General features: G+C 43.6%; 1 protein-coding gene across 1 annotated transcript in view; it reads right to left on the reverse strand.

The window, feature by feature from the left end:
* The window catches only part of LOC145353996 (tumor necrosis factor receptor superfamily member 5-like), a 77,365-nt gene that overhangs the window by 14,611 nt on the left and 48,359 nt on the right, over window positions 1-14,395 (reverse strand). Inside the window, exons 4-5 of the mRNA XM_080205063.1 lie at window positions 13,589-13,732; window positions 12,045-12,141 (exon numbers count right to left, since the gene is read on the reverse strand). Coding sequence (XP_080061189.1) covers window positions 12,045-12,141; window positions 13,589-13,732 — 241 coding nt within the window. The remainder of the gene's footprint in view (window positions 1-12,044; window positions 12,142-13,588; window positions 13,733-14,395) is intronic.

The following is a 14,395-nucleotide window of genomic DNA, read 5'->3' on the forward strand; positions in this document are numbered from 1 at the left end:
ATTCCAGCATCTGCAGTTATTTGTTTTTATCATGGAAGTCTTCCTCTGAATATCTTGTACCAGAGAAACATGGGAATTAGGAGCCGGGGCAGCCCATTTGGCCCCTCGAGCCTTCTGTCGTTCAACCAGTTATGGATAATCTACCTCAACATCATTTTCCCCAAACTACCCCACAATTCCTTGATATCTGAAATCTATCAATCTGTGTTTTAAACATACGGTATGACTGAGTCTCCATATTAGTCTGAGGTAAAGAATCCAAAGATTTACCACCCTCTGAAAGAGAAATTCCTCCTTATCACACTCTAACTGGCCTGGCTCATTCTCAGACTGTGTCTCCTTGTTCTACATTCCCAGCCAGTGGAAACATCCTTCCTACATTTACTCTGTTGGACTCTGTAAGAATGTTCTCTAAGTTACATCACTTCTCATTCTTTAAACTCGAAAGAATACATGCCTGTTTCCTCAACATTTCCCATTAGGACAGTCCCACCATCTCAGCAATCAGTTCAGTGAACTTTCGCTGCATTCCCTGTACTTCCTTAGGTAATGAGACCAAAACTGTACAATTACCATAGAATCCATCAAATCTCCACTGATCTGAACTCCACAGTTTGGTCTATCGAGTCCACGCTGATTCTCCAATAGAGCATCTTACCCAGCTCATCCCACCCCTCCACCACCTGTCCCCTCCCTCACCTTACCCCCATAAACCTGCACATTTATTATGGCTAATCCACTTAACCTGCACACCTTTGGACTGTGGAAGGAAATCGGAGCACCCGGAGGAAACCCAGACTACACAGGGAGAATGTGCAAACTCCACACAGACACCCAAGGCCAAAGTCAAACCCGAGTCCCTGGTGTTGTGAAGGGGCAGTGCTAACCATTGTGTTACCCTTCAGGTGCAGTCTCTCCAAGGTTCTGTACAATTGCAGCAAGACACTGCCCTGTATTCAAATCTTCCTGCAGTAAAGGCAACTCCTGGCCATGCATTTGTCAACTGAGTCAGTGGGAAAGTGATTGGGGATTTTTTAGCCACATTCTCACACCAGATTTCACCTAATGACATTGACTCTCAATCCTCTAGCAACAGAGTAGCTGTACTGGAAAGTCAACAATTCTGAATTGAACCATTTTTGTAGTAAAGGTTCTTGCAACCACAAAGCTACAATTTGTTAAAATTCTTACAGCTAGATACGCTCCACATCTGTAAAGCCTTGATTCTTGTCACTCATGTCCACATTTATAATGGGAACTATGTAAACATGACACGCTGTAAACATGACACCTCTGGTCAGTAGGGGTAGTAAAACAAGTCTTCAATTCTTGTACCCCAATCAATTCCACTTCCCAAATTGCCATGAGTTTTGCCTTCTAAAGAAAATATAATTTTATAATATAAAACATAAAATATAATTTAAAATAAATATTTTATGTAACAATAAGGATGGAATATATCACTGTAAAAAAGATAACTGGTGTATTACTGTATACCTTGATCTTATTTTCCCGCAGTCTAATCCGGCTCAATTAAAGCCTACACTTAATTTTGACCCATCAAGTTGCAATGTCACAAGAGATCGATTAGGGAAATATAGATTGACAGCTTCACTGTCAGAAACATATATTTGCAGTTACATTTTCTCAAGTGCTGATGCATTTTGATTGCATGGTGCTTACAGAGGGAACTCATTAAGATATCCAGGTGTCTTACCATGACTTTTCCTGCTATTGGTACAATGATCAAGGGTCATGTCAGGTGAGGTTGTCATGCTTTGTGGCCAGTGAGTGGTTTGGTGAGAAAGTGAGGTGAGCTTGGGGGGAATCATTTTTGTGCTGCGAGAGTCTCCAGACAACTCCTGCTGCTGGGACACTGGAGCAGCGGTACTGTTATTGCCCTAATGGTGGCGGCAAAACACAGCTGGCAGAAACAAGACTACATTCAATTAAAAGGCAATGCAGTTAACGCGTTGAGTTTTCTGCACATAAAGTACTCTGAGCCACAGTGCCACAATCTCCACCACTGACAGAGCAAATCTAACCCAACCAGTACAGGGAAATCAGGCCTCAGGCAGTTGGCATCAACCTGATCCACACCAGCCACCCAGCCAACTGAGCCAACCAGCCCTAGAAGAAATCCAAGTTACTTTTCCATGTATGTTGTACTCTGAAGCAATGGACAGTGATGGCAGACGCTTAAATTCCTTTTCATCACATTGCTGACCAGGAATCTCTCCCGCTCTTAACACCTGCCATTGGCGTTTGTTGAAATGGAGGGCTGTGACAAGGCCGTTCCTCAGGGATCAGTGTTGGGAACATTACTGTTCGATATATATGATTTGAAGGAAAATATCACTGGTTTGATTAGTAAGTTTGCAGATAGTAATGAGGGCCATCAGAGGATACAGCAGGATATAGATTAGTTGGAGACATGGCCGGACAGATGGCAGATGGAGTTTAATCTGGACGAATGTGAGAAAGTGCATTTTGGACGGTCTAATATAGATGGGAAATGTACAGTAAATGGCAGAGCCCTTAAGAGTATTGATAGGCAGAGGGATCTGGGTGTACAGGTACACAGGTCACTGAAAGTGGTAACGCAGATGGAGAAGGTAGTCAAGAAGACATACAGCATGCTTGCCTTCATCGGCCAGGGCACTGAGTTTAAAAATTGGCAAGTCATGTTGCAGCTTTATAGAACCTTAGGTAGGCCGCACTTGGAATATACTGTTCATTTCTGGTCGCCATGCAATCAGAAGGATGTGGAGGCTTTGGAGAGGGTACAGAAAATAAAAGATGTTGCCCGGTATGGAGGGCATTAGCTATGAGGAGAAGTTCAGAATCTTGGTTTGTTCTCACTAGAATGATGGAGGTTGAGGAGCGATCTGATAGAAGGCAGACTTTTTGTCTGTTTCCATAACTAGTAATTCCTGGGACAGGTCACTAGTCTGTTTCCAAGGGCTTATAGCTGGAAGGGAGACATTCTGCATCAAATGTGACTGACCAGGAGTCACTCCCATGCTTACCACCAGCCACTGGTGTGTTTGGGAAGATTTACAGGTTGATACTCAACCTGTTTGACAGCGTTATGAACACACCTTTCTTGGCCATTCAGTCCTGGGATGGGACTCAAACCCGGAACTTCTGGCTCAAAGGGACGATACCCTCTGCGCCACAAGATCTTCTCAACGAAAATATCACAAGATATCCGCCATTAGCACATTCAGAGATTCCAGGGTGGTTCCAAATTTTAAAAAGTGTTGCGAAGTTGGGTGGAATAATTGCAGACTGGGAGTTAGACTTTGGTGTTTGTAAAATTGTAAAATTCTAGGGGAGAAAGTACTGCATGGTCCCGTTAAAAGGTGGTGTTTTTTCTGCACTTAAAAATTTAAAATACAAGTACATATAGAGCCCCAAACTGAAACATTTATATCAAAAGGCCAAATAGCAGTTTTACCAAGACAACGGGCTTTTGAATTTAGTCAATCAATTTGAATCAGGTACTTAGATGCAAAAAAAACTATTAAATTTAAATCTGATGCTTTTGATGAGCTCAGACCAATCCTATTGTGGGAAATATTGATATGTCATCACAGGTATAAAAGGGAGCAGTGGGACGAAGAGAATAGAGCAACTGTCACCTGCCAGAGCTAACAGCTCAGAGCTCTCAACGAGAGGCAGAGAATCACTAGCTCTCATAGCTTCATTTATGTCTTAGAAAAAGCAACATCTAGATAGCTAGAGTACCAAAGAAGAAGTTCCAGATAGAAGAATCAACTGAGGAAGCCCAGAATATTCTGGAAGACACAAAACCTAGTTGTAGTTTAGAGAGTGAATAAATTCTATTCTTTAATGAGTAGGAATTGTATTTATTTGGACAGTAAAATCCTGTTGTATCCAGGAATAGTTAATAGTTAGAAGAGATTTATTTGGTTTGTTAATAATTTAGTCGAGTTGCTCACCGTTCGATAAATATATTGTTATGTGTTGATTAGTGAGAGCGCGTCAGGGATTTATTTTGTATTTAACCACTAGGAGTTACTGAAGAGCAGTACACCACTTCTCACACATTTTTTACAGATTATAAGGCAAGGTACTCATCTTTTGGTGTTATTTCTCAGAGGGGGGGGTGTTAAATTTCGGCCTTATCACAAAAGCTTTAACTAATATAAAACTTATTTTAATATAATTTCAACAAGCCACAACTCTGCAAGATTCTGTAAATAAAGCATCAGACAGGCAACCACATTTACTCACACATACATTCACATATAAGTTTATGAACACACACATGCACACTGATTTGATTTATTATTGTCATATGTATTAGAATACAGTGAAAAGTATACAGACAAAGCACACTGTATATAGAGAAAGAAATGAGACAGTGCAGAATGTAATGCTACAGTCATAGCTATGGTGTAGACAAAGATCATTTAATGCAACATAGGCCCATTCAAAAGTCTGATGGTAGCAGGGAAGAAGATGTTCTTGAGTCAGTTGGTACATGACCTAAGACTTTTGTAACTTTTCCCTGATGGAAGAGACAGAATGTCTAGGGTGCATTGGGTCCTTAATTATGCTGGCTACTTCTCCATGGCAGCAGGAAGCATAGACAGTGTCAAAGGGTGGGGAGGCTGGTTTGAGTGGTGGACTGGGCTATGTTCACAGCCCTTTGTAGTTTCTTGTGGTCTTGGATAGAGTAGGAGCCTTACCAAGCTATGATACAACCAGAAAGAATGCTTTCTATGGCGCATCTGTAAAAATTGGTGACAGTTGTAGCAGACATGTCAAATTCCCTTGGTCTTCTGAGAAAGCAGCAGCATTGGTGGGCTTTCTTAACCATAATGTCAGCATGGGGGGACCAGGACAGGTTGTTGGTGATCTGGACACCTAAAAACTTGAAGCTCTCAAACATTTCTACTTCGTCTCCATTGATGTAGGTAGAAGCATATCGTCCACTGTGCTTCCTGAAGTTGATGACTATCCCCTTTGTTCTGTTGACATTGAGGGAGAGGGAATATAGTAAAGAGCTTAGGACAGTCTTGTGGGGCACTGGTGTTGAGGATGATCATGGCATGTTTTTTCATTGCAGTCTATGGGTTTGGAAGTTCATGATCCAGTCCCGAGGGAGGAGCCAAGCCCCAGACCATGGAGTTCGGAGATGAGTTTCGTAGGAATAATGGTATTGAAAGCTGAACTGTAGTTGATAAATGAGTGTGACATAGGTATTTTTGTTATCTAGGTGTTCTAGGGTTGAGTGCAGGTCCAGGGACATGGCACCTGCTGTGGACCTGTTGTAGCGGTAGGCAAACTGTAGTGGATCCAGGCAGTCCGGGAGGCTGGAATTGATTGCCATTACTAAGCTTTCGAAGAACTTCATAATCATGGATGTCAGAGCCACCAGCCGATAGTCATTAAGGCACGCTGCCTGGCTTTTCTTTGGTACCAGGATGATGGTCATCTTCTTGAAGCATACAGGGATCTCAGATTGGTTTAAAAAGATGTTTAAGATGTCTGCTAATACCCTCGCCAACTGGTCCACGCAGGATCTGAGTGTCATCCTGGTACCCCATCTGGCCCAGTCATTTTCCATAGGTTGACCTTTGGGAAGGCTGCTCTGATGTCTGCAATGGTGACCTCGGATACAAGTTCATCTGAGGCTTCTGGGTGGAGAGTCTGCTCTCACTGACCTCTTGCTCAAAGTGAGCATAGAATGCATTCAGCTCATCGGGTGGGGTGCATTGGTGTTGACGAATTTACATGCCTCCATCTTACAGAATCATAGAACGCTACCATGCAGAAAGAGGCCCTTCGGCCCATTGAGTCTGCACCGAACACAAATCCCACCCAAGCGTTATAGCCCGTTATGTCTTGCAGACCTTGCCGTATCGGTGGGGGTCTGCATGGCTAGCCTGGGACTCTACTTTGGTCCAATACTGTCTTTTGGCATCTTTGATGGATCTCATTGGATCATATCTGGCTTTCATGTATAGCCATGATGTGGAGATGCCGTCGTTGGACTGGGGTAAGCACATAAAAAGTCTCACAACACCAGGTTAAAGTCCAACAGATTTATTTGGTAGCACAAGCCACAAGCTTTCAGAGCACTGCTCCTTCACCAGGTGAGAGGCAGTTGTGTTCACAAACGGGGCATATAAAGACACAAACTCAATATACAAAATAATGGTTGGAATGTGAGTCTTTACAGGTAATCAAGTCTTAAAGGTACAGACAATGTGAGTGGAGAGGGGGTTAAGAGACAGGGTTAAGCACAGGTTAAAGAGGTGTATATTGTTTCCAGCCGGGACAGTTAGTGAGATATTGCAAGCCCAGGCAAGTCATGGAGGTTACAGATAGTATATGATGGCATCATTGTCAATGATCTGGTACATCTTACAGGGGTTGTTGTGGCATGGATGCCATCATCTCACATGAGAACATCATCCACTAGGTACATGGTACATACTCTTGCGACTTTGTCTATCCGATACGCTGCAGGAAAGGATGTCCCGAGGCATGGTACATTGGGGAGACCATGCAGACACTACCGTTGAACACCATTCGACAATCACCAGAGGCAGAAGTGTTCTCTTCCTCTTGGGGAACACTTCAGTGGTCACGGGCATTCGGCCTCTGATCTTCAGGTAAACGTTCTCCAAGGCGGCCTTCACGACACATGACAGCACAGAGTCGCTGAGCAGAGACCGATAGCCAAGTTCCGCACACATGAAGACGGCCTCAACCGGGGTCTTGGGTTCATGTCACACTATCTGTAACCTCCACGACTTGCCTGGGCTTGCAAAGTCTCACTAACTGTCCTGGCTGGAGACAATACACATCTCTTTAACCTGTGCTTAACCCTCTCTCTACTCACATTGTCTGTACCTTTAAGATTTGATTACTTATAAAGACTCACATTCCAACCACTATCTTGTAAATTGAGTTTGTGTCTTTATACGCCCTGTTTGTGAACACAACTCCCACTCATCTGATGAAGGAGCAGCGCTCCGAAAGCTTGTGGCTTGTGCTACCAAATAAATCTGTTGGACTTTAACCTGGTGTTGAGAATTTTTTTTGTATAGGTCAGGGTCGCCTGACTTGAATGCTTCAGACCTAGACTTCAGCAAGCAGTGGATATCCCTGATCATCCATGGTTTCTGGTTGGGAAACACGCAAATTTGATTCTTTGGCACACATATACACACTTATTGATGAGGTCAGTTACTGTAGTGGTGTATTTGTTTATGCTGGTCGCAGAGTTTTTAAATATTGACCAGTTTACTGACTCGAAGCAGTCCCATAGGAGATCATCCGATTCCTCAGATCAACAATGCACAACTTTTTTTGACAGATTCTCCCATTTTAGATTTTACTTGTAAGCCGAGAGCAGGAGCACAGCCTTGTGGTCTGATTTGCCAAGTGTAGCCGGGCGATAGAGCAGTAGACATGTTTGATATTTGTGTAGCAGTGGTCTAGGACCTTTGGGCCTCTGGTGGAACAGGAGACGTGTTGGTGGTATCTTGGTAGGACGCTTGAGCTTGGCTTGATTGAAGTTCCCGGCCACAGTGAACAAGGCCTTGGGATTTTTATATCAAGGCTGTTTGCACTAGTATATATTTCATCCAGTGCAGTCTTCACGTCCGTATGGGGAGGGATGAGAACTGCCATTAGGATAACAGAGATGAACTCCCGCGGAAGGCAATAGGGGCAGCATTTTAACATCAGATATTCTGGGTCCGGGAAGCAGAAACTTGCCAGTGTTGCTACATCTAGGTACCACGAGGTGTTGATTATAATGCAGGCCCCACCTCCGCTAGCCTTGCCTGAGGCCGCTGTACTGTCCATTTGGTGGATTGAGGAGTTCTCTGGTTATAGGGCACAATGTATGTTCACACACACGCACAAACATTTCTATGTGCACATACAAGTGTAGGTACACATGCTTACATATGTATAGATACTACAAACACACATGTACATACAAATACACACATGTAGATATATACACTTTGTACATATCTGCACAAACATACATATATCTGTGTACACACACACGTATATACACACTGGAGCACAAATATACACATTCAGTTTAGGCTACACAGCATTATAAGCCAGAAGAAATGGTAGCAAACTGCCTACAAAAAGGAACAAGTGCTGTTTTGCCAAAATTAATTTAAATAATAACCAGTTATAAAAAGTGCTACTTATTTTTCAAAATGGTGTCACAGCCATTCTTTGTTCACAGTTAGATTTTCTTGTGTGTCTCTGCATGCGGGATATTCAGGGTGTGTATATATGCATGTGTGATTTTGTATGTAAGTGTGCATGCATGTATGTGTGTGAGTATGTATTCATGCATGCATGTTTAAACTTGTTTGTGAGTTTATTCGTGTGTGTGTGTGTGTGTGTGTGTGTGTGTGTGTGTTGGAGGGATGTAACGAGCAGATATGTCCATGGCTACAGCTACATTCAATTGAAATTTAAGATAACCGATCTTTTACAGCATTTCAGTGTTTGGTTCCCATTGATCAGATGTTCAAACCAGCAGAGGGAGCTAGCCCTGGAGGTAAAATTGCCATTGATGGTGGTAGGCTCCTGAAGCAATGGATTGAAGTAAAAGCAAATTTTAAAATGTGTTTTAACGAAGGAATAAAAGGACAGAGAAATCCTACTCCCTCTTCTCTTACAAACACAGCCATTATCCCCAATATTCACCACCATTTTCCAACTAAAGTTTGATTTTGAAGAATCTACTCTCAGTCCACAATATTCCTGATGATGCATTCACATCATAAGAACATAATAAGAACATAAGAAATAGGAGCAGGAGTAGGCCATCTAGCCCCTCGAGCCTGCCCCGCCATTCAATAAGATCATGGCTGATCTGTCGTGGCTCAGCTCCACATTCCCGCCCTCTCCCCATAACCCTTAATCCCCTTGCCTATCAAAAACCTATCAACCCGCGTCTTAAAAATATTTAGCGAGGCAGCCTCCACCACTTCAACAGGCAGAGAATTCCAGAGATTCACCACCCTTTGAGTGAAGAAGTTCCTCCTCAACTCCGTTCTAAACCGCCCCCCCTTTATCTTGAGGCTGTGCCCTCTAGTCCTACTGTCCTTTCTGAGCCGGAAGAGCCTCTCCACCTCTATCCTATCCATCCCATTCAACATCTTATACGTCTCAATGAGATCTCCCCTCATTCTTCTAAACTCTAACAAGTACAAGCCTAGTTTATTCAGCCTCTCCTCATAGTTCAACCCCCTCAACTCCGGTATCAGCCTAGTATACCTCCTCTGCACTCCCTCCAAGGCCAAAATATCCTTGCGTAAGTGCGGCGACCAAAACTGCATACAGTACTCCAGCTGCGGCCTCACCAATGCCCTATACAGCTGCAGCAAGACCTCCCTACTTTTATATTCAATCCCCCTCGCTATGAAGGCCAGCATCCCATTCGCCTTCCTGACCACCTACTGCATCTGCAAGCTGGGTTTTTGCGACTCATGCACAAGGACCCCGAGGTCCCTCTGCACCGTCGCATGCTGCAGTTTTTCGCCACATAAATAATAGTCCTTCCTACCATTATTCCTACCAAAGTGGACCACCTCACATTTGCCAACATTAAATTCCATTTGCCAGTTCCTGGCCCATTCGTCCAGTCTATCTAGATCCTTCTGCAGACTCTCCACACTTTCCGCACAATTTGCCGTAGAATCCCTTCAGTGCAGGAGGCTCGCTGAACCTGCACTGACAACAATCCCACCCAGGCCTTATCCCCGTAACCCCATGTATTTACCTTGATAATCCCTCTGAAACTAAGGGTCAATTGCCCTTATTACATGGCAACAGCATGGCCAATCCACCTAACCCACACATCTTTTGGACTGTGGGAAGAAACTGGAGCACCCAGAGGGAACCCATGCAGGGAAGAGTGTGTAAACTCTCGACAGTAACTCAAGGCTGGAATTGAACTGGGGTCCTGGCACTGTGAGGCAGCAGTGCTAACCACTGTGCCACAGTGCTGCCCCATTCTGCAATCTAATACCCCAGTCATGAATTGTGAACACCCACTGCTTGGGTATCAGGGACCAGAGGGAATAAACTTATTGTATTATAGATTACAAAGTCTCCAGGAATTAATGAATAATCCCTAGGCCAGCAATTCAAGAGAAAAACCACAGGAGCCATACAAAGCAAGTAAACATTCTGACTGTATGCTATAAAAATGTTGAATTTGAGAAAGAAAACAGTCAGCAACATAATTATTGCATAAGATATAGGAGAGTGTGTGTGTGTGTGTGTGTGTGTGAGAATGTGTGCTTTTGATTGATGTGGAGTGACACCCCTCAAGCTATAAGCCCCTGGGGACAGACCATTAAGCTGGTCTGGGAATAATTAGCTACAGAAACAGATGAAAGTCTGACCTGTGCACTGCCAATGTGTGGAAAGGTTGAGCGTGAGGGAGTGATTTTCTCACCTGATCCTTATATTCCTTGATACTAGGAGGTTCAAAGCCATGGCCAGAATTTTCCAGCCATTCACACCGGCAGGATTCTCTGTTCCTGCTGCAGTAAACAGAGATTTGACCAAGCGCCAAATTCTCCATCCTCGCTTGCAGTGACAACAGGGCATGGACGGTAGGAAGATTCTGTTACACATCTGTCCCAGCCTTAAATATACTCCATACTTGAGCAATCACATCATTGAAGAGTTAGATTATTCCAAAGATTCACAACACTGAAATAAGAACTCTCCTTACCTCAGTTCAAAATAACCGCTCCTATATTTGGAGATTGTAACTCCTAGTTCTAGACTCTTCAGCCAGGAAAAAAACATTCTAACATGGCGACACGGTTAGCACTGCTGCTTCACTCTCGGAGTCAGGTTGGGATTGACTTGGGATAAAATCACTTTAAGTTGGGCTCTCTGATAGTTGTCAAAATATTCGTTAGGATCACCATAGCTGCTCAGGTAATTCCTTTGTCTCCAACTACGCCAGAGTCCCGGGTTTGATTCCTGGCTTGGGTTTTTCTCCCCGTGTCTGTGTGGGTTTCCTCCAGGTGCTCCAGTTTCCTCCCACAGTCCAAAAGATGTGCTGGTTAGGTGCATTGGCCATGCTAAATTCTCCCTCAGTGTACTGGAATAGGTGCCAGAGTGTGGCGACTAGGGGATTTTCACAATAACTTAATTGCGGCATTAATGTAAGCCTACTTGTGACACTAATAAATAAAATTTTAAACTTTAAACATTCTTCCAGCACCGAGTCTGTCAAGCCCTTCAGGACTTGTATATTCTCCAACGATATCACCTCTCATTTTTTTAAATCATGAAGAATATAGTTCTTGTCTATTTAATAACAACTTGCTGTGTGAAATAATTCTCTGCACCTTCACTTTGGTTTGTTTGCTAACAGTCTGAAATCTGCATCCTCCGCTCACCATTGTAAAGGGTTTCTCCTGATTTAATGTATTTAAACACCTCATCATTTTAAACACCTGATTAAATTTTCCTTAGCCTTTTTTACCCCAAGGAGAATGATTCCAGTTTCTCCGACCTGTCCATATGAACTGAAGTCGCTCATCCTTGGCATCATTCCAGTAAATCTCCGCTGCACACTCCCCAAGACCTTGGAATCCTTCAAGTGCAATGGCACCTGAATTTGACAAAATACTGCAGCTGGGGCCTGGCCAATGGTTTATAAATGTTGAGGATGCACCCCCGCCCCCAGCATCATCCAGACAGGTACTGAAGAGTTGCTGCTCCAGGAAGATGGCCAAATTGGATGGCCAATGACAGACAGTGGCAGAGCAGGAACAGGCTGTGGGGCGGTTGGAGGCAAGAGGTCATGTGATGAAACCTCCAGAAACATGTCCAATTAGAGTTGGAAACCCTAATCCCCAAGCACAGAGTCACCCTGCAAATCAGTAAGCTTCTACATAAGCAAGCATGATAACCAGGAGTGAAAAGAGGATCTGTTCATCTTTCCTTCTTTCTTGTGAAGCTCTAGTCTAATGCTTAATTTAATCTTGGATACTTACTCCATCCACTTCCTGCAGGGCTCCGTTAAGGATGTCACATTTGAATAGTATCCCAATTCGCAAACCTCGCACACAGTTGCCTGGTTCTTTCGATCACCTAGTCAAATGATTAATGAAATTGACACGGTTACAAATTAACCAGAAACTATTGTCACACCTAACCTGTTGGGTTGTTACCTGAAGGTTTCAAACCCAATGTCATTTTGGGTGCTAAGTACCCATGCAAAAAAGCACAGGTATCAGCTATCCAGAAAATCCTACAAATAATTCATGGAATCAAAGAAACATACAATACAGAAAGTGACTGCTTGGCCATTATGTCCTGGCCAGCTCTTTGAAAGTACTTCCCAATTTGTTCTTCTCTCCTTCTCTTTCCCCAAGGCTCTACAATTCTGTTTCAATTAGAAATCCAATTTCCACTTGAAAGTTACTATTCAATCTGCTCCCACCATCCTTTCCAGCTGAGAACAACTCAATGCATGAAAATAATTCTCATCTCACCTCTGGTTCTTTTTGCCAATTACCTTAAATCTGTGCGTTCAGGTTAAAGATTACTATTCCCCCTCCCCCTGCCCTCAATTGAAAATTGTCTACTCTAATCGAACAAAATCTAATAATCTACTCAAAAAGTGCCTTTCTCGGAAGTTGGCCACAGTTCTAAGTAAATGCACCAAAATTTCTCCTTTTATCAGAGGATTTCTGATTTTCAAGCCAGGAATTCCTGGCATTAACAGCACTTCAACCAACTGACATGGGCCTGACCAAAATTGATCCAGCAGGCCCCATTTTTGACTGGCAGACCACATCAAGTGACCAGGTGAGGTTGTAGTTGGTGTAGACTCGATGGGCAAAATGGCCTCCTTCTGCACTGTAGGGATTCTAACCTACACCTTTTGGAGCACTAAGGGGCAATTTAGCATGGCCAACCCACCTAACCTGTGCATCTTTGGACTGTTCTGTTAATGGATGTTGAATATCAGGTATTTGAAAGCAATAAGGTGAACAGGTGTTGGGTATTGAAGAGTTAATTATACTCAGGTGTGGGTATAAAAGGTCAGCCAGCACCAGCTATCTGAGTTAGCATGGAAACATAAGCTCTGCAGCTAGCAATAAACTGTCTCGAACAAGGCATGCCAAGCTTGAGACAGTTAATGGTCTTCCTGGGCCACACGGGCTGAGAGAGCAGACAAGACAACTTCATCCACAGCCTCTGTCACCCAGCTAGCCATTGACAGCCCATGGTATAGGCCTGGCTTCTATTCCCCATCCTGCTCCTGGAGAGGTCGACCAGCATATGGTTGCTGAAACATCTCACTCACGGGCACAATATGGTCAACATCATACAATTTAAGGTCTAGAACAAGTTGAATAAAGCATGGGTTTGTCAAACCCATTGCTTCCACAGATATAACCCATTATTCACTACCTTAATGATTCATAATCATAATCAGGCTGCCAAGTTAAATTGCAGAATAATAGTTTCCTCATCCCAAAAGGCCTTCAACAAAACTGGCAACCATTCCAGCTAATGCTCTAACCCTTACCTAGGATTTTGACTCCTTGTCCACGAGGGCATTCCTTATCATATTCACAGACCTCACAGTCTTCATTAGGACAGTGCATTCCAAACTTGCACAGGCACTCGACATCCTTTACCTCGTTACCAGCTGTTATTACTTCAAAGCCTCCTAAAGAAATCACAAAAAGAGGACAAACATTAGATCTTAGACACAGAGCAGAATACATGGAGATAAAGGTGAGAAGAGGAGGAATATCCTACTTGCTGCATTTCCCAGACCTATCCCGAATCTCTCCTCTCCCCTCTCTCTCTTATTGCTGCCACTGGATCAGGAATCAATCCATTTCTTTTTTGAATATTTAAGTTGTATCAGTATTTGCTACACTTGGTGGAACGACTGCTACAAATCCACTTGGTATGGGTCACCCTCACTCACTAGCTGCAAATTCCCACCCTACCAAAACGCAGCAGCCTCCTCAGCAGTATTTGATGATGACAAGGTTGGCAAGACATAACAGGCTATAAAATGAGGGCATGTAAAATTGTCAGCTCCAACACATCCTTCCCTGATGACCTCAATGCATTCTATACCCATTTTGAGCAAGAGGTCAGCAAGAGCATGCCCTCCACCCTGTAAGCCCTGGATGAACTGTATCTGGGACCTTCCTTGCAGATGTCAGAGCAGCTTTCTTGAAGGTCAACCCACGGAAAGTAACTGGCCCGGACTGGGTATCCGAACTGCACTCAGACCCTGCACCGATCAGCTGGTGGAGGATCTGAGTGCATCACAGGCATCTTCAACCTCTCTTTACAACAATCTGAGGTCCCTCTC

The sequence above is a fragment of the Carcharhinus amblyrhynchos genome, chromosome 16, assembly GCF_965287045.1.
Source record: "Carcharhinus amblyrhynchos chromosome 16, sCarAmb.v2.hapA, whole genome shotgun sequence".
Classification (NCBI taxonomy): Eukaryota; Metazoa; Chordata; class Chondrichthyes; order Carcharhiniformes; family Carcharhinidae; genus Carcharhinus; species Carcharhinus amblyrhynchos.